The sequence below is a fragment of the Chlamydomonas reinhardtii genome, assembly GCF_000002595.2.
Source record: "Chlamydomonas reinhardtii strain CC-503 cw92 mt+ unplaced genomic scaffold scaffold_34, whole genome shotgun sequence".
Lineage (NCBI taxonomy): Eukaryota > Viridiplantae > Chlorophyta > Chlorophyceae > Chlamydomonadales > Chlamydomonadaceae > Chlamydomonas > Chlamydomonas reinhardtii.
In genome coordinates, this window is record NW_025061547.1 from 15,444 (window position 1) to 33,576 (window position 18,133).

Below are 18,133 nucleotides of genomic sequence, written 5' to 3' on the forward strand. Positions count from 1 at the left end.
CCCTTGGGGCGCCGTTGTTTGTGTGGTCACTAGCTCGAGACGACTTGTTCTGTCTCGAGCTCTCTGGTACGGCTTGCTGGTTAGCGATTTCACAGACAGAACCCCGCTGCGCCTATACACGGCCAGTGGTAATACGCGTTTAACCAACAAGAGGTCTTACCAGAATCGATATCTCGCCAATCTAAATTAGTCTGTGCGCTCAGCAAGGGGCAGTGAGCCACGCAGCACCAGCTCGAGACAGAACCACGGAGCCGTCGGCGGCCCGTTAACCTGCCCTACATCGATTTCTGAGCGGCCAAGCCGCGCGCGCTCTCTACGCCAGCTCAGGGCTCACAGCCTAGCTACTGGGAGTTAAGCCAGGATCACATCCTGCGCTTGCGTCAAGGTTTAGCTGCGGCGAGCGCCGGGCCCTCTCAGGGTCAAGTTCCTGCCAGCTACTTCCTGCCTCACCGACGTCTTGGTAGTCAAGGGCCCACTTAAATACTACAAGACAGTCCACAATTTCTGCTCTGGGTCACGAGAGTCTCGGGCGAACTGCGGCAGTTTTGGGACCGAGCAGCGTGATTGGCCATCACGACTTGTTTCTTCCGAGCTGTACACTAACCTGATTCCTACGCGACACCGCTTTATTTCCCGTGCAGTGAGCCGAGCGGACCAAGAGCTGCTCCAGCCCCGTCGCCTTGCGACTGTCCCTCGCGCTCGCTCCCCGTCTCACGGGCACGGCGAAGCCAAGTCATCTCGCCACCGCGGCATCAGTCCAGCAGCCCCTCGGGCTCACCATGACACCAGCTGCGCGCGAGCGTCTTCAGTGTGACCCCCGGTCACTCATCACTATTGGCTGACAAGCAGCAGTGCTTCAACAGCGCCTGGCCTGAACAGCTGCAGTGCAGGGCCCTCGGCCCCGCGCTCCAAGCCAATCTTCGGCAACAGCAGCGACAGCGAGCGTTCCAGTTCAGGCACCGACAGCCGGCGCAGCCAGTGTACCGGTCAAGCGCCCCCACCTACTGTCGCCGCGCCACCTCCTCTTGCCGCAGCGCCGCCGCTCCCAGCGGCCGCGCCGTTGCCACCGCTAGCGCCCCCCGGTGCTGCAACAACTTCTCCGACTCCAACGAGCACACCATGAGCAAGCTGCTGTTCAAGCCCATGGACCCCTGGGACCATCAGTCGGTCCCGCCGCTGTCCAAGCACCTGAAGGAGCAGCTCAACGGCACGCGCAAGTACCACGGCAACTGCGCGTATGAGGCCGTCCCTGTCAGCGAGGCGCTCCGCATCATCGACAGTGGACCCGATGCCAACACTGCCTACCACTTCTGGTGGGCCAAGGAGCGTCCCACGCTCCAGGCGCGCGCGCTGGCCCACCATCAGGCGGCCAACCCGGCGCAGCAGGGCCAGCAGCCGGCACCCATGTGCGGCCACCACGTGATCGACTTCTACATCAAGCTGCTGCACGACCACTTCGCCCTGGACCGTGCCAGCTTCTACGAGGACCGCTACAACGGGCTGCAGCAGACCGAGGACAAGACTCCCTCCCAGCTGCTTGCCGACATGCGGCAGTGTGAGCCGCACCTGCACGCCATGCCTCCGGACAAGTTCGCGATGGACTTCGTGCACAAGCTGCACCACAAGATCGTGCCCAACGTCAAGAACCGCTGGGACATCATCGCCGTCACCGACTGGTACGGCCGCATCTCCGACATCGCCAAGGACGCCGACATCGCCTGGGACAACTACCGGCGGGAGCAGTCCTACCAGCGGCGCATTGGCGGGGCCGTGCCTGCCAGCAGCACCCGCGGCACCATGCCCGCCAGCAGCACCGGTGCTGGGCCCAGCAGCTCCTCAGAGTCCATGGAAATGCAGGCGCTGCTGCAGGCCATTCGCGCGCTCGGACCCAGCGACCGCGCCAAGGTCTCCCGCGCGCTGCAGAAGTAGTCATGGCGCATCAAGGATCAGCGCCGCGTGCCCTCGGGCGGCGGTGCCTCAGCCGCTCGCCCTCGTGGCGGCGACTCCTTCCGCTGCGCGCCCCCGTGGCGGCAGCCTATCAGCAGCCGCGTGCCTCTCAGGCGGGCGGTGCTTCCAGCTGCGCGCCCTCGTGGCGGCAGCCGGCCTTCATCCGCGCGCCCTCGTGGCGGCGGCGCCTTCAGCTGCTCGCCCCCGTGGCGGCAGCGTGTCTTCATCCGCGCGCCCTCGTCGCTGCGGTGCCTTCAGCTGCTCGCCCCCGTTGCGGCAGCGTGTCTTCATCCGCGCGCCCTCGTGGCGGCGGCGCCTTCAGCTGCTCGCCCCCGTGGCGGCAGCGTGTCTTCATGCGCGCGCCCTCGTGGCGGCGACTCCTTCCGCTGCGCGCCCCCGTGGCGGCAGCGTGTCTTCATGCGCGCGCCCTCGTGGCGGCGGCGCCTTCAGCTGCTCGCCCCCGTGGCGGCAGCGTGTCTTCATCCGCGCGCCCTCGTCGCTGCGGTGCCTTCAGCTGCTCGCCCCCGACCCGGCAGCGTGTCTTCATCCGCGCGCCCTCGTGGCGGCGGCGCCTTCAGCTGCTCGCCCCCGTGGCGGCAGCGTGTCTTCATGCGCGCGCCCTCGTGGCGGCGACTCCTTCCGCTGCACGCCCCCGTGGCGGCAGCCTATCAGCAGCCGCGTGCCTCTCAGGCGGGCGGTGCTTCCAGCTGCTCGCCCCCGTGGCGGCAGCCTAGCTTCATCCGCGCGCCCTCGTGGCGGCGGCGCCTTCAGCTGCTCGCCCCCGTGGCGGCAGCGTGTCTTCATCCGCGCGCCCTCGTCGCTGCGGTGCCTTCAGCTGCTCGCCCCCGTGGCGGCAGCGTGTCTTCATCCGCGCGCCCTCGTGGCGGCGGCGCCTTCAGCTGCTCGCCCCCGTGGCGGCAGCGTGTCTTCATGCGCGCGCCCTCGTGGCGGCGACTCCTTCCGCTGCGCGCCCCCGTGGCGGCAGCCTATCAGCAGCCGCGTGCCTCTCAGGCGGGCGGTGCTTCCAGCTGCTCGCCCCCGTGGCGGCAGCCTAGCTTCATCCGCGTGCCCTCGTGGCGGCGGCGCCTTCAGCTGCTCGCCCCCGTGGCGGCAGCGTATCTTCATCTGCGCGCCCTCGTGGCGGCGGTGCCTTCAGCTGCTCGCCCCTGTGGCGGCAGCGTGTCTTCATCCGCGCGCCCTCGTGGCGGCGGTGCCTTCAGCTGCTCGCCCCTGTGGCGGCAGCGTGTCTTCATCCGCGCGCCCTCGTCGCTGCGGTGCCTTCAGCTGCTCGCCCCCGTGGCGGCAGCGTGTCTTCATGCGCGCGCCCTCGTGGCGGCGGTGCCTTCAGCTGCTCGCCCCTGTGGCGGCAGCCTAGCTTCAGCCGCGTGCCTCTCAGGCGGCGGTGCCTTCCGCTGCTTGCCCTCGTGGCGGCAGCCTGCCTTCAGCTGTGCGCCCCTGGGGCGGCAGCGTGCTCAATGGTGATGGGGTGCAGATGAATGTGTGGTTTGAGGCTGAGCCTGTCGTTGGGGATGCATATCTTGACCAGACGCGTGTGTTAGGAACTTCAGCATTCCTTGCACGCTTGCCTTACGATAGCATTGCCACTGCCATCACACCTGCCTTGCTCGGCTGCTCCTGCATCATGCCGAGGGTCCATGCACCGCATCGCATGACACATGTTTGTGGCTAGTCTACCTAGCAAAGATGGTGAAGAGGTACGGGTTTATTACCGGCGCGACGTCTGGCAACCCTGCGTATGAGTCTGTGTGTGTTGCTGCTTGAGCAGCACTGCTACCATGTGCGCCTCTTGTTTCAGTGTGCCCGCCTGCATACCAGACCACAGCCCATTACCGTGCTGCGGCTGGGGGGGGGACATCAGCCAGGGCACGTCAGGAATGCGTTATCACGCGTTAGGGCGTGACAGCTGTCACGCCAGCTCGTGTGACCGGACATGTCGAGGGATAGTGCTGGGAAAGCTGCCTAACGTCAGGGTTAGGGTTGTTGCGGCTGTCGGGTTTAGGGCAGTGTCAGTGCGGAACGGGTGCCTCCCGGGCTCCGGACGGTAGAAGGCCGAGTCATTGCTAGTCTTATTCTGTGGTGCTTTACGGGTGTGAAGTACGTTGGAACGCAGTTTGTAGATGCCGTAATGACGCGGCTAAGGATTTGCGTATCCGGATGAGGCGATTCCCCCTTGGGGCGCCGTTGTTTGTGTGGTCACTAGCTCGAGACGACTTGTTCTGTCTCGAGCTCTCTGGTACGGCTTGCTGGTTAGCGATTTCACAGACAGAACCCCGCTGCGCCTATACACGGCCAGTGGTAATACGCGTTTAACCAACAAGAGGTCTTACCAGAATCGATATCTCGCCAATCTAAATTAGTCTGTGCGCTCAGCAAGGGGCAGTGAGCCACGCAGTACCAACATCAGCCAGGGCACGTCAGGAATGCGTTATCACGCGTTAGGGCGTGACAAGGGGCCAACACCAGCCATACAGCACACCCGCACACGGCGCGGCCACAGCAGCACATGCCGTGCCGTGTGGGGGGCCTGCGTTTGGGCATCACCGCCCACTGCCAGACTTGGCAGCGGACCGCACCCCTGCAGGTGGGGGCAACACTGCCAGCCCGTTCTTCAGCCCCGGGCTGCAGCTCCACCTTGCCCTGTCCACGCATAGCCTGGCGCACGGCATGCAGGGACGTGGGTCACCTGCGCCTGCGCTTCGTGTGTGTGTGTATGCGCCCACGGCCGTGGCGGACAAGCCTTTTTTTTTTGAGGAATCATCCTTACAAGGTTGAACAGGGGCAGACGCGCTGCCCCCCTGCTGCCTGAAAGCAGCCTGGTCCCCGGGACCAGAACCCTGACAGGGCAAGAAGAGAAGAGAAGAGAAGAAAAACAGAAAACAAACACCTCGAAAACCGCCACCAACCACCCCCAACCATCCCACCCCACCCCACCCCGACCCGGCAGACAGAGCAGGAGGCTGGCCCCCCCGCCCCCCGGGAGGGGTTGCACAAAAACACCGCCAGACCTAACCCAAGCACCAAACTACACCACAGCCTAACCGCAAGAACCACCACCACCGCGCGCCAGAAAAAGAAACACCAGCGCTACGCACTCGCCCCGCCCAAACCCACCCCACCCCCACAAGTCGGTTGCTTAAGCAACACCCCAGGAGAACCGGCAGAGGAGACACAAGCAGAAAACTAAACGGGCCAGATGTGGCGCTGACTAAGCGGGCTCCAGTCCGCTGCAAGACGCGCTGTGCAGGAAGTCCCACAGCCGCCCAGGTGCTGCGACGCCAGCCAGAGCTAAAAAACATGGGCGCCAGATAAGCTGATGACGATAATACGCCACGCCAGCGCCTGGAAAGAACCGCCGCCTAGGGGGCCTGCACAGGTGATGCAAGTGTCAGCCGCAAGTTCAACTTCGGTGACCCACCCTGAACCTCCTCCACTTCACAAAGCGCGCCACCCGCCGTCCAGATGGCAACAAAATGCTCCAGCTTAGCCGCCTTGAGCTGTGCGGTGAGCAGCTGAGTGGGCAGAGCCGACTAAGCCGACAGGGTTTCAGGGGTTAGCGTGGCGGCAGTGAAACGCAGCCGCATCACCCTGCGCAGCTCGCTGACCACCTCCCGAACCACATGCTCCGACGTCTGCTTAGCAGGCTCGCGGGACCAGTACGCACACCAGACGGCGTACAAGAAGGTGGCCCGCAAAGTGCTCCATAGCAGCGCTCCCGCCCCCCGCGGGCCTGAGGCCCACATACCCATGCGGTCCCCCAGCATGAAGCCCGCGTCCGTCACTGGCGGCGCCGCTGCCTGGGGCGCACCGCAGGCCCACAGCTGCTGCAGCCACGTCCTCGCCTGCGCATAAGCCGGACACTCCAGGAAGATGTGCGTCAGGCTGGCCCACGCCCGCGGGCCAGGTGGCCCGCAGGCGGGGTGAGGACAGTGCGCCCCCAACCCCCCGCACCCCGTGGTCACCCGTGGCCGAATGCCCTTGCCCGCCCTGTACAGCCCGCAAGGCAGGTAAGCATGTTGCAGCCGGTACACCAGCACCTTTGCCCCCCGACTGGCGTGGCTGTCCCACAGCCTCCGCCACGTACCCCGCAGAAGGGACGCATCCGGGGGCGGCATGCGAGGGTCGCCCTCCACCGCCGCCGCTGCTGCCGCCGCCGCCGTGGCAGGCCCAGTGCTAGGTCCCGCCCCGCCCGCCGCCTGCTCCTGCAGCCGCGCGGACCGCCGCGGCCCCTCACCCGACTGCTGGGACGGGGACGCATACGACTGCAGTTCTCTCGCCAGCGTGTTCTGCAGCCCGGCTGCCGCGGAGGTGCGGTGGAGCCAGGGGTCCAGAGCCACCGGGTTATTGTGGAAATGCTGCGCCGCCGTGGTGGTTTTTTTTTTTGAGGAATCATCCTTACAAGGTTGAACAGGGGCAGACGCGCTGCCCCCCTGCTGCCTGAAAGCAGCCTGGTCCCCGGGACCAGAACCCTGACAGGGCAAGAAGAGAAGAGAAGAGAAGAAAAACAGAAAACAAACACCTCGAAAACCGCCACCAACCACCCCCATCCATCCCACCCCACCCCACCCCGACCCGGCAGCCAGAGCAGGAGGCTGGCCCCCCCGCCCCCCGGGAGGGGTTGCACAAAAACACCGCCAGACCTAACCCAAGCACCAAACTACACCACAGCCTAACCGCAAGAACCACCACCACCGCGCGCCAGAAAAAGAAACACCAGCGCTACGCACTCGCCCCACCCAAACCCACCCCACCCCCACAAGTCGGTTGCTTAAGCAACACCCCAGGAGAACCGGCAGAGGAGACACAAGCAGAAAACTAAACGGGCCAGATGTGGCGCTGACTAAGCGGGCTCCAGCCCGCTGCAAGACGCGCTGTGCAGGAAGTCCCACAGCCGCGCGCGGTGGGGGTGGTTCTTGCGGTTAGGCTGTGGTGTAGGTTGGTACTTGGGTTAGGTCTGGCGGAATAGAAATGTAGCCATATATATCTAGAGCTCGCCACAAGCGATATGGACGCGAACCAAGCTGGCATGGTTGACGACCGGCGAAAGAGGAGGCGGAAGCGTGCAGCTGTTGCTGTACTGTTGTTGCTAACCCTCTGCATGCCGTTTGCAGTTTGCCACTGGCCGCGAGCCCTGAGCGCGTTGGAAGTTGACCAGTTTGACCATTCTCGGGCAGGCGCTCCCTGCTGCCAACTCTGTTGGCAACGAGGTCCAACTTGGCAAACTCTGGCAACCCACGCAGAAAAGCTCGGCTCGCTGTGCCTGGCACAATCGACCCGCTGCCCTTGGCGAAACAAAATGGCAGAGATAGGGGAACCGACCCCTCGCCACACTGGCACTCTGACCAACTCCATTAACGTGGAACCACCACGCAAATGGACCCAGCCAGCAATAGCGAGCTGGATGGCAACGACCGAGCCCAGGACATGCCTGAGCTCAGAGCCGCCCTGTCAATGCGCACCCACGAGCAAAACCAGCAACAACCTCCATTTTGAGCTCGCTGCCCAGAGCACTTGGGGAAACAGTAGAGCAGAGCAGGGACGCGTCGAGATTCAGCATCCCGGCTTGCTCTGCACGAAATCAGGTCCACTCGATGAGCACTATAAGAATAACACTCTCAACTCCTTCCCTGCCATCACGCTGGGCAATCTTGGCGAAGTAAGCTGGGGCATCGCGGCAGAGCAAGCCGAGAGTAAACAGCAACACAGCACAGCAATTAGTTTGGCGTTTGTTCTATTGTGGACTCTCAGCTACATGCTCGCTCGCGGGTGCGCCCGCCAACCACCACCAACACCGATGCTCGCCACACTAAACAGACACGCCGGCAGCAAGAGCACACGCCTCAAATCAGCCGTCCCTGTTGTCAGAGCAATGCACCTACACGACAGACAGCGCGACAACCGCTCCTGTCTCATTCACGCAATTAACAACCTGCTTGGAAAACGCCTCCTCACGCCCGCCATTATACATGCCGAATGGGAACGGGTGTGTCAGCTCCTCCACCGTGAATCCCCGGCCTCCGTGCCTACATGGGCGACGTACCTAACCGCCAACAGTATAGATTATGGCCTTCTCAATCACTGCCTCAAAGTCACCACCTGCTCCCCCCTGCCAGCCGTCCCCCACGTACAGCTCACGGCATGCTCCTTCCCTGGCGGCCTACCCCAACGTGAAGCACTCAATGCCATCCCCTCTGAATCCCGCCACATTGGCTTTATCCTTATCCAAGGTGGCCACGCCCGAACCGTGAAACATGCAAACAGCCGCTGGTGGTTGCATGACTCCAACGCACCACGCGCCATTCCCCTCACGAATGCCGACACGGTGCAACCTGGATACTACCGATGGACGGACCTAGGGCGCGGCCTTGCCCTAACCCTCACCTACCAACGGCACCCTGAAATCTCCACCGATTTCAACATCCGGGACATCCCGACAATCAAGCCCCCCACCACCCGCGTCACCCTCTCACACGAGGGCATCCGCCTCACCCCTGTTCGCACCGCCACCAGCACCCGCCCGCAGGCAGGCACCAAACGCAAACACGACCCAGATGGCCACACCGTTGGGCAACCCACTGCAACTACAACCAACCCCTTGCCCGCAGCCCTCCCGCATAACCCCTCTACTACCCCCGCCGCTGCCCCCAATGCTGCCCCCGCTACGACCAAACCACCGCCAGGCCCACCTACAATTGCTCCTGGTCCCGCTACACAGACCAACACAACCGCACGCACCAAGCCCAAACCAGCGGGCCCCACAAAACGCCCTGCTAGGCGTACACATAACCCCCTGCCGAAACTACGCAAGCTCAGCACAGGCGCCCCCAGTGCACCACCACCAGCCAAGAAGCCCCAACAGATCACCATAGCAATGGCGCACAAGAGGAAACACGAGGCCACACTCCAAACCACACCCAGCGAACCCGCAACCGGCCAAGCCCAGACCAACCCCTCCCCACCCCCTGACGGGCGCATCTCTGTCCTCACCCTCAACACCAGGGAACTGTTGAGCCACCATGAAAGCATCCTCCACACGGTCACCACACACACCCCGGACATCCTCTTCCTCACAGAAACCAAAATTCCCACCCGCCTCCACTACAGTATGGGCAGTGCGAAAAAGGGCCTCTCCTCGCACTACCAAACCTACACCAGCAACGCACCCTACAACCCACGAGAGGGAACCCGCCCACATGCCGGCGTCATGGTCGGTGTCACCCACCGCTTTAGCCGCCCGTCCGGCACAACGGACATGAATGCCCACAACACAGACGCACGCTTGGCAGGCCATGTCTGCCACATACGCATTGCACCACCCCAGAGCACGCCAGTACACGCCATCGGCATATACGCCCCCAGCGATGACACCATCCGCGCTGCAATCTACAAATACTGCACCGACCAAGCCGCCAAAACGACAGCCGCTAAAGAGCATCTCCTTATGGGAGGCGACTGGAACGCAGTGCTGTTCCCCTCTGACCGCAGCACGGGCGAGCTGAACGCTACGGACCGCGCCCACATTGCCTTCACCACCTCGGCGGGCCTGCACCCACTCACACCGCCCACGCACGAACACCCCCGGCCCCACACGTACCTACAAGATCAAGCCACGGCACCACACATGAGCCGCATTGACGACCTACTAGTAAGCCACCACACACACGCCACCATCACTACAACAGGAGGTGGACAGGAAGCAGTGCATGAATGCGGTGATGCCCTCGACCACCGTGCCCTCCTCTCCAGCGTCCCCCTCGCTGCCCTCCGCCTCTACCCCTTCCCCACGGCACCTGCCGCCCCCTCCGACCCTGACGCATGGGTAAACTACCATCCACCAACCAAAGACCAACGCGAGAAAGCGCGCATCAAGATGGAGGAAACAATTGGACAAGAGATCGCCGACCTACTGAACACGCTACACCCCGCACACCTCGCCATCACCAACAAGCTATACCCTGCCGGCCTCACCCCCGCCCAAGCCGAACGGAACACCCCAAGCCCTGCGGAGTTCCGTGCCCTCCCCGAAGTTAGTGCTGCCGACACCACGTCCATCAGCAACACACTCGAAACCATTCTCCAAAAGTGCCTGGATGTTCTCAAAACCTACTGCGACAAGAAACCCCCACGTGCCAGCACTACAAGCCCACGACGCCACACGTCCAAAACCGTGACACGCCTCCTGAATGCCACCCGCCAGCTCAAAGAAAAACTCACGGCCGCCCTTACTGTTACAAACGCAGCGGGCGCCATCCCACCCACCGCCACGCCTCACCCCACCCCGACGCCCCCGCCCAACACCACCAGCCCCACACCTGCCCCGGCCCCCGCAGACGAGGACACACCCACCGCCATCAGGAGTCAGCTACTCAACGCACGCACCCTCCTTCGCACCGCAAAAAAGGAAGCAAGAAAACTCAATACCAAACGTGCAGCCCGCGCCTTCCGACGACTGGTTGCAACACAGCCAAAGCGTGCACACCAGAAGATCTTTGATGAGACGGACCAACCACGTGGCACGCCCGCCCTCACTGACCCCATCACCAAAGAAGTCCACACCAAGCCCGAAAAAATTCTAAACAGTATCCACCAGCACTTCACCGCCCAACTCCTACCCATCAACGGCCCCCGCACAGGACAATACAACATACCCGACAGCGAGAAACAGTACCCCTGGAGCCGGCCCGACGCACCCGACCGAATGCCGGCCCTATCTAAGCCAACCGACGCACCCGCCACCTTACTGCCAGGTATTGCTGACAGCACCACATTCTTTGGCTGCGTCAACCACCTGTCTCGTCGCAAGGCCCCGGGACCCGACGGAATACCGAACGAACTACTCCAGACAATACCCACCAGCCTACAAACAGCCATACACCAACTCATGACTCTCATGTGGGTAAAAGCGCACATCCCTACACACTGGACACAGTCCGACACCGTCCTCCTACCCAAGAAGGGAGACCCCCTGCTGATACAGAATAAGCGGCCCATCGCGCTGGCGAACACCCTCTACAAGCTGTATACCTCCCTCATCACTGTGAATGCCGCCCTGTTTAGCGAACAAGCCCACATCTTCACGGAGTCACAAGAAGGCTTTCTCAGAGGCGGCAATACCGAACGGCAAGTCCAAAATCTACTCCACGCCATAGAAGACGCCGCCACCACCGGACGCGACCTCTTCCTACTGTACATTGATTTTACCTCCGCATTCAACACGATAGACCACGACAAACTGCTCATTGTCATGCACGACCTAGGCTACCCCACCGATCTGATTGAGGTGGTACGGGACCTATACGGCAAGGCAGCCACCAGCGTGCGCACTGAACATGGAACCACACCCCCTATCCCTATCCAACGCGGCACGGTACAGGGCGATGTCCTGTCACCACTACTGTTCATCATCTTTATCGAACCGCTGCTCCGGTGGCTCCATGTTGGCGGGCGCGGATATTAATACGGATGTCTCACCAAAGCCGAGAATGATAAACACAACCTCAGCTCAGGCGCCTTCGCCAATGACTTAGTCACCGCCACAACCCAAATCTCAAACCTACGAATCCAAGTTGAAAAAATTGAGAAATATGCAGCATGGGGCGGCCTCAAAGTCAACGTCTCCAAATGCCAACTACAAGGCATACTCCACGGCCGCGCCCGCGCCGATCCCACCCTCGGTGGCCCCCGCAGCAAGCCCCACCAGGCAGCGCTCGCCAGAATGCTTGAAGGCCAAATCCGCATAGACGGCACCGCTATCCCATACAAGCCCCCCCATGAATCCTACAAATACCTTGGCATCCACATCACCCCTACCCTAGACTGGAGTGCACAAGTGCAGTACATCCGGGAAAAAATAAAGAAGCGAGGGCAACGCATCGCCACATCACTCGCCACACCGGACCAGAAACTCCGGATGATACAATTCACCATCCACCCAGCAGTGGCCTACAGCCTCCCGTTCATGCCGTACAGCACACACGACGTGGCCAGCCTCGATGCGCTCATTGCAAGCACTGCAAAGATGTGCTACGGCCTGAAACGCGGCTTCCCCACCCGCGCTATCCTCCAGCCCACTAACACCCTTGGCCTGGGGGTAGGTAGCATCCGCGAGCTATATGTCCGCCGCGCAGGCAAGGCCCTCGTCCAGGCCTTAAACGATGGGGGCAGACTGGGTGCCGTCACCCGCGCCATGCTCCACCTGCAACACAGTGTGGCACAGAGAGTGCCCGCAGATCAACTCCACACGCAGTGCCGCTTTTACACCAACCTACGACAACTCTCGCTGATCAAAGACGCGGGGCTGGAGCTGACCCAAAAGGGCAGCGCATACCACACCACGCTCCACGGTCTGTCGGCCCTCCTTACACGCACCGCGCCGCCAGGCGCCGACGCGGAACAGGCCCTACCCTTTCGATTGATTCAACCCCTCCTTGAACTCACCAGCGACTTCCGCGAGCTCCTCACTCCGGACCGCACCTGTGTTATTGACGCCAACACATTAAAAAACAAGTGGCCACGGGCCCACAGGCGGCACAGGATAGCCCTCAACCGCCTTACTCTCGCACTCCACGCTGAAACCCGAGCTCGAGCCAAAACCCACAACAGCACCGCTCCCCTTACCGCTGCCCAACGCACTCTCCCAGACGGGCACACCTTTACCGGCCTCCACACGACCCACACCGCACCTACCGCCGTTGACTGGGGCACACTTAACCGCTTCCTTCGCCAGCGCGCCCCTGCCGCCGAACCGACCGCCCATGCCGGAGGAACTGCCGCGGCCGCCACCACCGCTGTCACCACCGCCACCGCCGCCACGGCGGCAGAGCATGAGGACGCCCACAGCGATGGCGAAAACCAGACACCTGCACAAACACGCCGGCCGGGCACACAGCAACGTAAGCGGGCCTGCATTAAAATGGTCAGAGAACCCGAAGGACGGGGAGCCCCGCCAGCCGACGCACCGAAAGCGTTCGACTGGGACCCCGCGCTTGACCCACTTACCGACGCACACTGCGCAGACCTGCTCGACATCGCCCCCAGTCTCATCGGCCGATCCAAGCCCCCCAACCCCGAAGCACACCTCAGACGCCTACTTCTGGGCCCCACGCCCCCAACCACTTTCACACACCGACACAAGCTCAACCAGGAGGAGCAAGACGCGTACCTGGCCGCCACGTCCGACACCTGGAAGCACTTCAGCGAAACCTACCGCACCAAAGCCCTCACCACCACCAACACCCTGTATGGACACCAGGAGCGGGTGCAGCACGTAATAGCCCGCACCTCGAGCAAAGGTTCGCCTCACTACCGAGTCCAGTGGGAACCCACCGTCATCACCCCCGGCTCCCTCACCCTCTACGCCCGGAACCGCTACCGCCCCAAACCCGGCGGCCTTACCTGGCTCCTTACCCCGGGTAATGAACCTCGTGTCCTGGTGGAATGGGAAGACCTGGAAGAACCCGCCGCTACCCTGGAGGCACAAGACAACAAACAGGACCTCCTGGACGCCCTGCACGCCCGCCTTGCTGTCCCCCTGGCCCCCCGCCCCCCGGCCCCCGCTAGCGACACACACCTAAACCCTGACCAGCGACAGGGCCGATGGACAGATGCCAGCAACGACACCGCACGCGGGCAGCGCACTCTGCGCCACTACGTAGATATCAACGTTGAGCCCTGCAACCCTAGTCGAGACATCCACCCCACGCAAGCATACACCGTCCAGCTCGGCACCGTCCTCGACCCCGGCTCCCCAGCATGCGGCACCCACCTGGCGCATGTATACGACCCCCGCGGACGGTGCATAGGCACCATCAGCGCAGAGCGGCTCAGCCTCCTGTGGCAACGCTACCAGCATGCACAAACAACCTGGCCCGAAGTGCACGCCAAGCACGATCAGGGCAGAGGCTTTGCGGCCGCCATCGCCCGCCTGCTCCTCCAATACAAACCCGGGGGCGGCTCCAAATCCCACCCTGTCACCGAAAAAGGCGAACGCATGCTGTGTGAAGGACTGACGCAAACCCTGCACACAGCAATAGGCAGCACAACGGAGCTCTTCGCATCACCCCTTAACGTCTCGGACGCCGCCACCACCTACTACACACTGTACGAAGAAGACATGCTCTTCGGGGCCAACTATGATGCGTACTCACAGCCGTGGGATGGAGTTGCTGTCGCCTGCCCCGAACCCAACGCCGAAGACGGAGCTCACGCAGTCCGCTGGGCACTGGCATGGGCCGAACACACCGAAACCCTTACAAACACCCTCAACCCGCCAACCACTGCCACGCTGATCATCCTCCCCACCCAACGCAACGCGCCATACACACGATACCTCGCCCACCCCAGAGTCACACTCCTTGGCAGCATTTCCGCCACAGCAACACACGCCCTTCTCGGCCAAATCCACAACGACGCAGGCATCACCTTAAAACACGACCTATTGCTGGTCAGCAATACACCCGGAGCCCAACTCGCCCAACCCATACGCGACGCCCTAGGCACATCCCTATACCTCTCGGGCATGCCCGTCGACCCGCAGCCCCAACTCACATGGGCCCACACACGGTGGGTAACCAAGCAAATCCGCCGGATGACCCGCACTCGCCCGGCAGCACCCCGGGTAACACCCCCTCCCGTACCGGCCACGCCAGCCACCCTGGCCCCCTTCGCGGCCACCCAGCCCCTCCGCCTCAATCCCTATGAAGGCTTCTACACCGATGGCTCAGTGCAGAAGGACGCCCTCGGTCAGCCCAGCGCGTGGGGGGCCGCAGCGATTGATGCCCGCACGCTGCGCTGCTATCAAATCGACGTCAACCCTGGGCAGCACGGCTGTAACACCATCACACGATGCGAGCTCTCGGCCATACACCAAGTGCTCAAGCTAGACGAAGTGCAAGCGATCCCCGAAGTCACAGTGTACACTGACTCCGCTGCGTCGCTGTTCCTTATTCGCAAAACAATCAACCAGCCCCAACTCCTCACCTTCAGCAAACACAAAGCGCTGCTGGATAACATCCTCGCGCTACTGAAACGCCGCTCCCACGCCGGCCGCCGGACTAATCTCCTCAAGGTCAAAGCACATTCAGGGATTGCGCACAATGAACTCGCAGATCAGGCGGCGGTGAAAACCGCCAAGGGAGAACAGATACCCGGGGCCGAGTGGCTGGTCGAGGAATCCGATAACGATCCGCGCAGCAAATACTATTGGATACGTAAAACTATGAAACCAACTGTGGAAGGGGTGCCCCAAGAGAAGAACGAAGGGCACTACGCGCATGACCTCAACCGCGGCATCGCCACGCTCGCGGCCCCGCACATCGCCCAAGGCCACACCCGCGAAACCCTCTACACTGGCTTCGTCGCCAACGCCATCCCAGACCTGGATATCAAATCCAGCACCCGAACCATGAACCTGCAATCAGGCCGGCACCGCAAGGCCAAACGCTGCATGGACTACCTTTACGGGCAACTGTGGAACAACAAACTCGCAGCCCGCTTCGGCCGCACAGTTACAGGCCGCCGAGCCCCCCGCGCTGGCCCCGATACCCCTGCCCCATGCCCACTCTGCCGCGGACCCGACTCCGGCGGCCATATACTGGGAGGCTGCCACAACCCCCAACTCCGTGCAATGTACATTAAACGACACAACATTGCAGTCCAGACCATCGCACGAGCCATCTCCCGTGGTGACTGCGGCGGCTGCTACATGGTAATGGACGCCACGTCTAAAGCCGATCTGCCAGACTATGCGGCTGACAACCGCCTGCCGCCGTGGCTGCTCCCCGACCAGGAGGGCAAACCGGCAGGACGCCACCTACATTACCGCCCCGACATCCTACTAATCCCTTCCATCTCCCTCGCCGCAGCCCTAAACCCAGACTTTGTCGTGCTTCCCAGCGAACATGACACCATCCACATCTTCTTTCCAGGCGCTGGTGTGGCGTTTTATCGTCATCAGCTTGTCTGGCGCCCATGTGTTTTAGCTCTGGCTGGCGTCGCAGCGCCTGGGCGGCTGTGGGCCTTCCTGCACAGCGCGTCTTGCAGCGGACTGGAGCCCGCTTAGTCAGCGCCACATCTGGCCCGTTTAGTTTTCTGCTTGTGTCTCCTCTGCCGGTTCTTCTGGGGTGTTGCTTAAGCAACCGACTTGTGGGGGTGGGGTGGGTTTGGGCGGGGCGAGTGTGTAGCGCTGGTGTTTCTTTTTCTGGCGCGCGGTGGTGGTGGTTCTTGCGGTTAGGCTGTGGTGTAGGTTGGTGCTTGGGTTAGGTCTGGCGGTGTTTTTGTGCAACCCCTCCCGGGGGGCGGGGGGGCCAGCCTCCTGCTCTGTCTGCCGGGTCGGGGTGGGGTGGGGTGGGATGGATGGGGGTGGTTGGTGGCGGTTTTCGAGGTGTTTGTTTTCTGTTTTTCTTCTCTTCTCTTCTTGCCCTGTCAGGGTTCTGGTCCCGGGGACCAGGCTGCTTTCAGGCAGCAGGGGGGCAGCGCGTCTGCCCCTGTTCAACCTTGTAAGGATGATTCCTCAAAAAAAAAAAAGGGCGGGCTGCAGGCGGGCGCTGACGGCCTTGGACACCATCTTGAAGTCGCAGTTGAGCAGCGTGATGGGCCGGTAGGACGCCAGCTCGGTGCGGTCCAGGCTTTTGCCCTTGTAGATGAGGGTGATGATGCCCTCCCGCCAGGAGGCGGGCAGCGCCGCCGCCATTTCACCGCCATCGTGGGCGTCTGCAGCGGCAGCAAAGGCAGCAGCAGCAGCAGCACACAAGCGCGGACCCAGCAGCGCCCAGAAAACCTTGTACACCTCGTACGGGACCCCGTCCGACCCAGGCGCTTTACCATTGGCGGAGCCAGCCAGCGCTGCCATCAGCTCGGCAGCACTGAGGGCGCCGTCACCGGACTCCTCTGCGGCGGCCTGCAGATCCGCCGGAACCTTGCGGTCAATATGATGACGATAATACGCCACGCCAGCGCCTGGAACGAACCGCCGCCCAAAAGTAAACCTAGGGGGCCTGCACAGGTGATGCAAGCGTCAGCCGCAAGTTCAACTTCGGTGACCCACCCTGAACCTCCTCCACTTCACAAAGCGCGCCACCCGCCGACCAGATGGCAACAAAATGCTCCAGCTTAGCCGCCTTGAGCTGTGCGGTGAGAAGCTGAGTGGGCAGAGCCGACAGGGTTTCAGGGGTTAGCGTGGCGGCAGTGAAACGCAGCTGCATCACCCTGCGCAGCTCGCTGACCACCTCCCGAACCACATGCTCCGACGTCTGCTTAGCAGGCTCGCGGGACCAGTACACACACCAGACGGCGTACAAGAAGGTGGCCCACAAAGTGCTCCACAGCAGCGCGCCCGCCCCCCGCGGGCCTGAGGCCCACACACCCATGTGGTCCCCCAGCTGGACCAGGCTGCTTTCAGGCAGCAGGGGGGCAAGTAACATTGGAGGAAGCCGTTGCATAGCAGGCCAGTCTACCGGGATACTTGTTGGCATACGGATGAACATGTCTACATGTCCACATGTCGGTTGGCCAAAGTGTGTTCCCAAGGCGGATCATTTTACATAGCGATAGAGCTCACCGAGAGCAGTCGATTGGCACCAACCTGACAGAAAACGGGATCCAGAGGGGGTTTTGGGGGGTCGTACGGCAGGGGGGGTCGGTCGGTCGGTCGGTCGGGGGGTCCGGGAGGTTTTGTGGCATGGGGTCAAAAAAGTTCGTTCCTACCCCCCCCCTGCGCTGTGCAGGAAGTCCCACAGCCGCCCAGGCGCTGCGACGCCAGCCAGAGCTAAAACACATGGGCGCCAGATAAGCTGATGACGATGAACGCCACGCCAGCGCCTGGAACGAACCGCCACCCAAAAGTAAACCTAGGGGGCCTGCACAGGTGATGCAAGCGTCAGCCGCAAGTTCAACTTCGGTGACCCACCCTGAACCTCCTCCACTTCACAAAGCGCGCCACCTGCCGACCAGATGGCAACAAAGTGCTCCAGCTTAGCCGCCTTGAGCTGTGCAGTGAGAAGCTGAGTGGGCAGAGCCGACAGGGTTTCAGGGGTTAGCGTGGCGGCAGTGAAACGCAGCTGCATCACCCTGCGCAGCTCGCTGACCACCTCCCGAACCACATGCTCCAACGTCTGCTTAGAAGGCTCGCGGGACCAGTACGCACACCAGACGGCGTACAAGAAGGTGGCCC

At 62.4% G+C, this 18,133-nt stretch overlaps 2 protein-coding genes across 2 annotated transcripts; both read left to right on the forward strand.

Annotated features, from left to right (window-relative positions):
• Nucleotides 1–362: 362 nt before the first annotated feature.
• Nucleotides 363–1,994, forward strand: CHLRE_34g759147v5 (uncharacterized protein). The gene has a single exon (XM_043073024.1). It carries the CDS (start codon nucleotides 1,120–1,122, stop codon nucleotides 1,927–1,929), a length of 810 nt encoding a protein of 269 aa, XP_042914049.1. The 5' UTR covers nucleotides 363–1,119; the 3' UTR covers nucleotides 1,930–1,994.
• A 48-nt stretch (nucleotides 1,995–2,042) lies between these two features.
• Nucleotides 2,043–4,304, forward strand: CHLRE_34g759197v5 (uncharacterized protein). Its single transcript, XM_043073025.1, has 2 exons — nucleotides 2,043–2,060; nucleotides 2,100–4,304. The coding sequence occupies exon 2, from the start codon at nucleotides 2,557–2,559 to the stop codon at nucleotides 3,427–3,429; it is 873 nt and encodes a 290-aa protein (XP_042914050.1). The 5' UTR covers nucleotides 2,043–2,060; nucleotides 2,100–2,556; the 3' UTR covers nucleotides 3,430–4,304.
• Nucleotides 4,305–18,133: the final 13,829 nt, after the last annotated feature.

Excerpts from the sequence above, each read along its gene's own strand:
- CHLRE_34g759147v5 (XM_043073024.1), top strand. The coding sequence starts at position 1,120 with ATGAGCAAGCTGCTGTTCAAGCCCATGGACCCCTGGGACCATCAGTCG.
- CHLRE_34g759197v5 (XM_043073025.1), top strand. The coding sequence starts at position 2,557 with ATGCGCGCGCCCTCGTGGCGGCGACTCCTTCCGCTGCACGCCCCCGTG.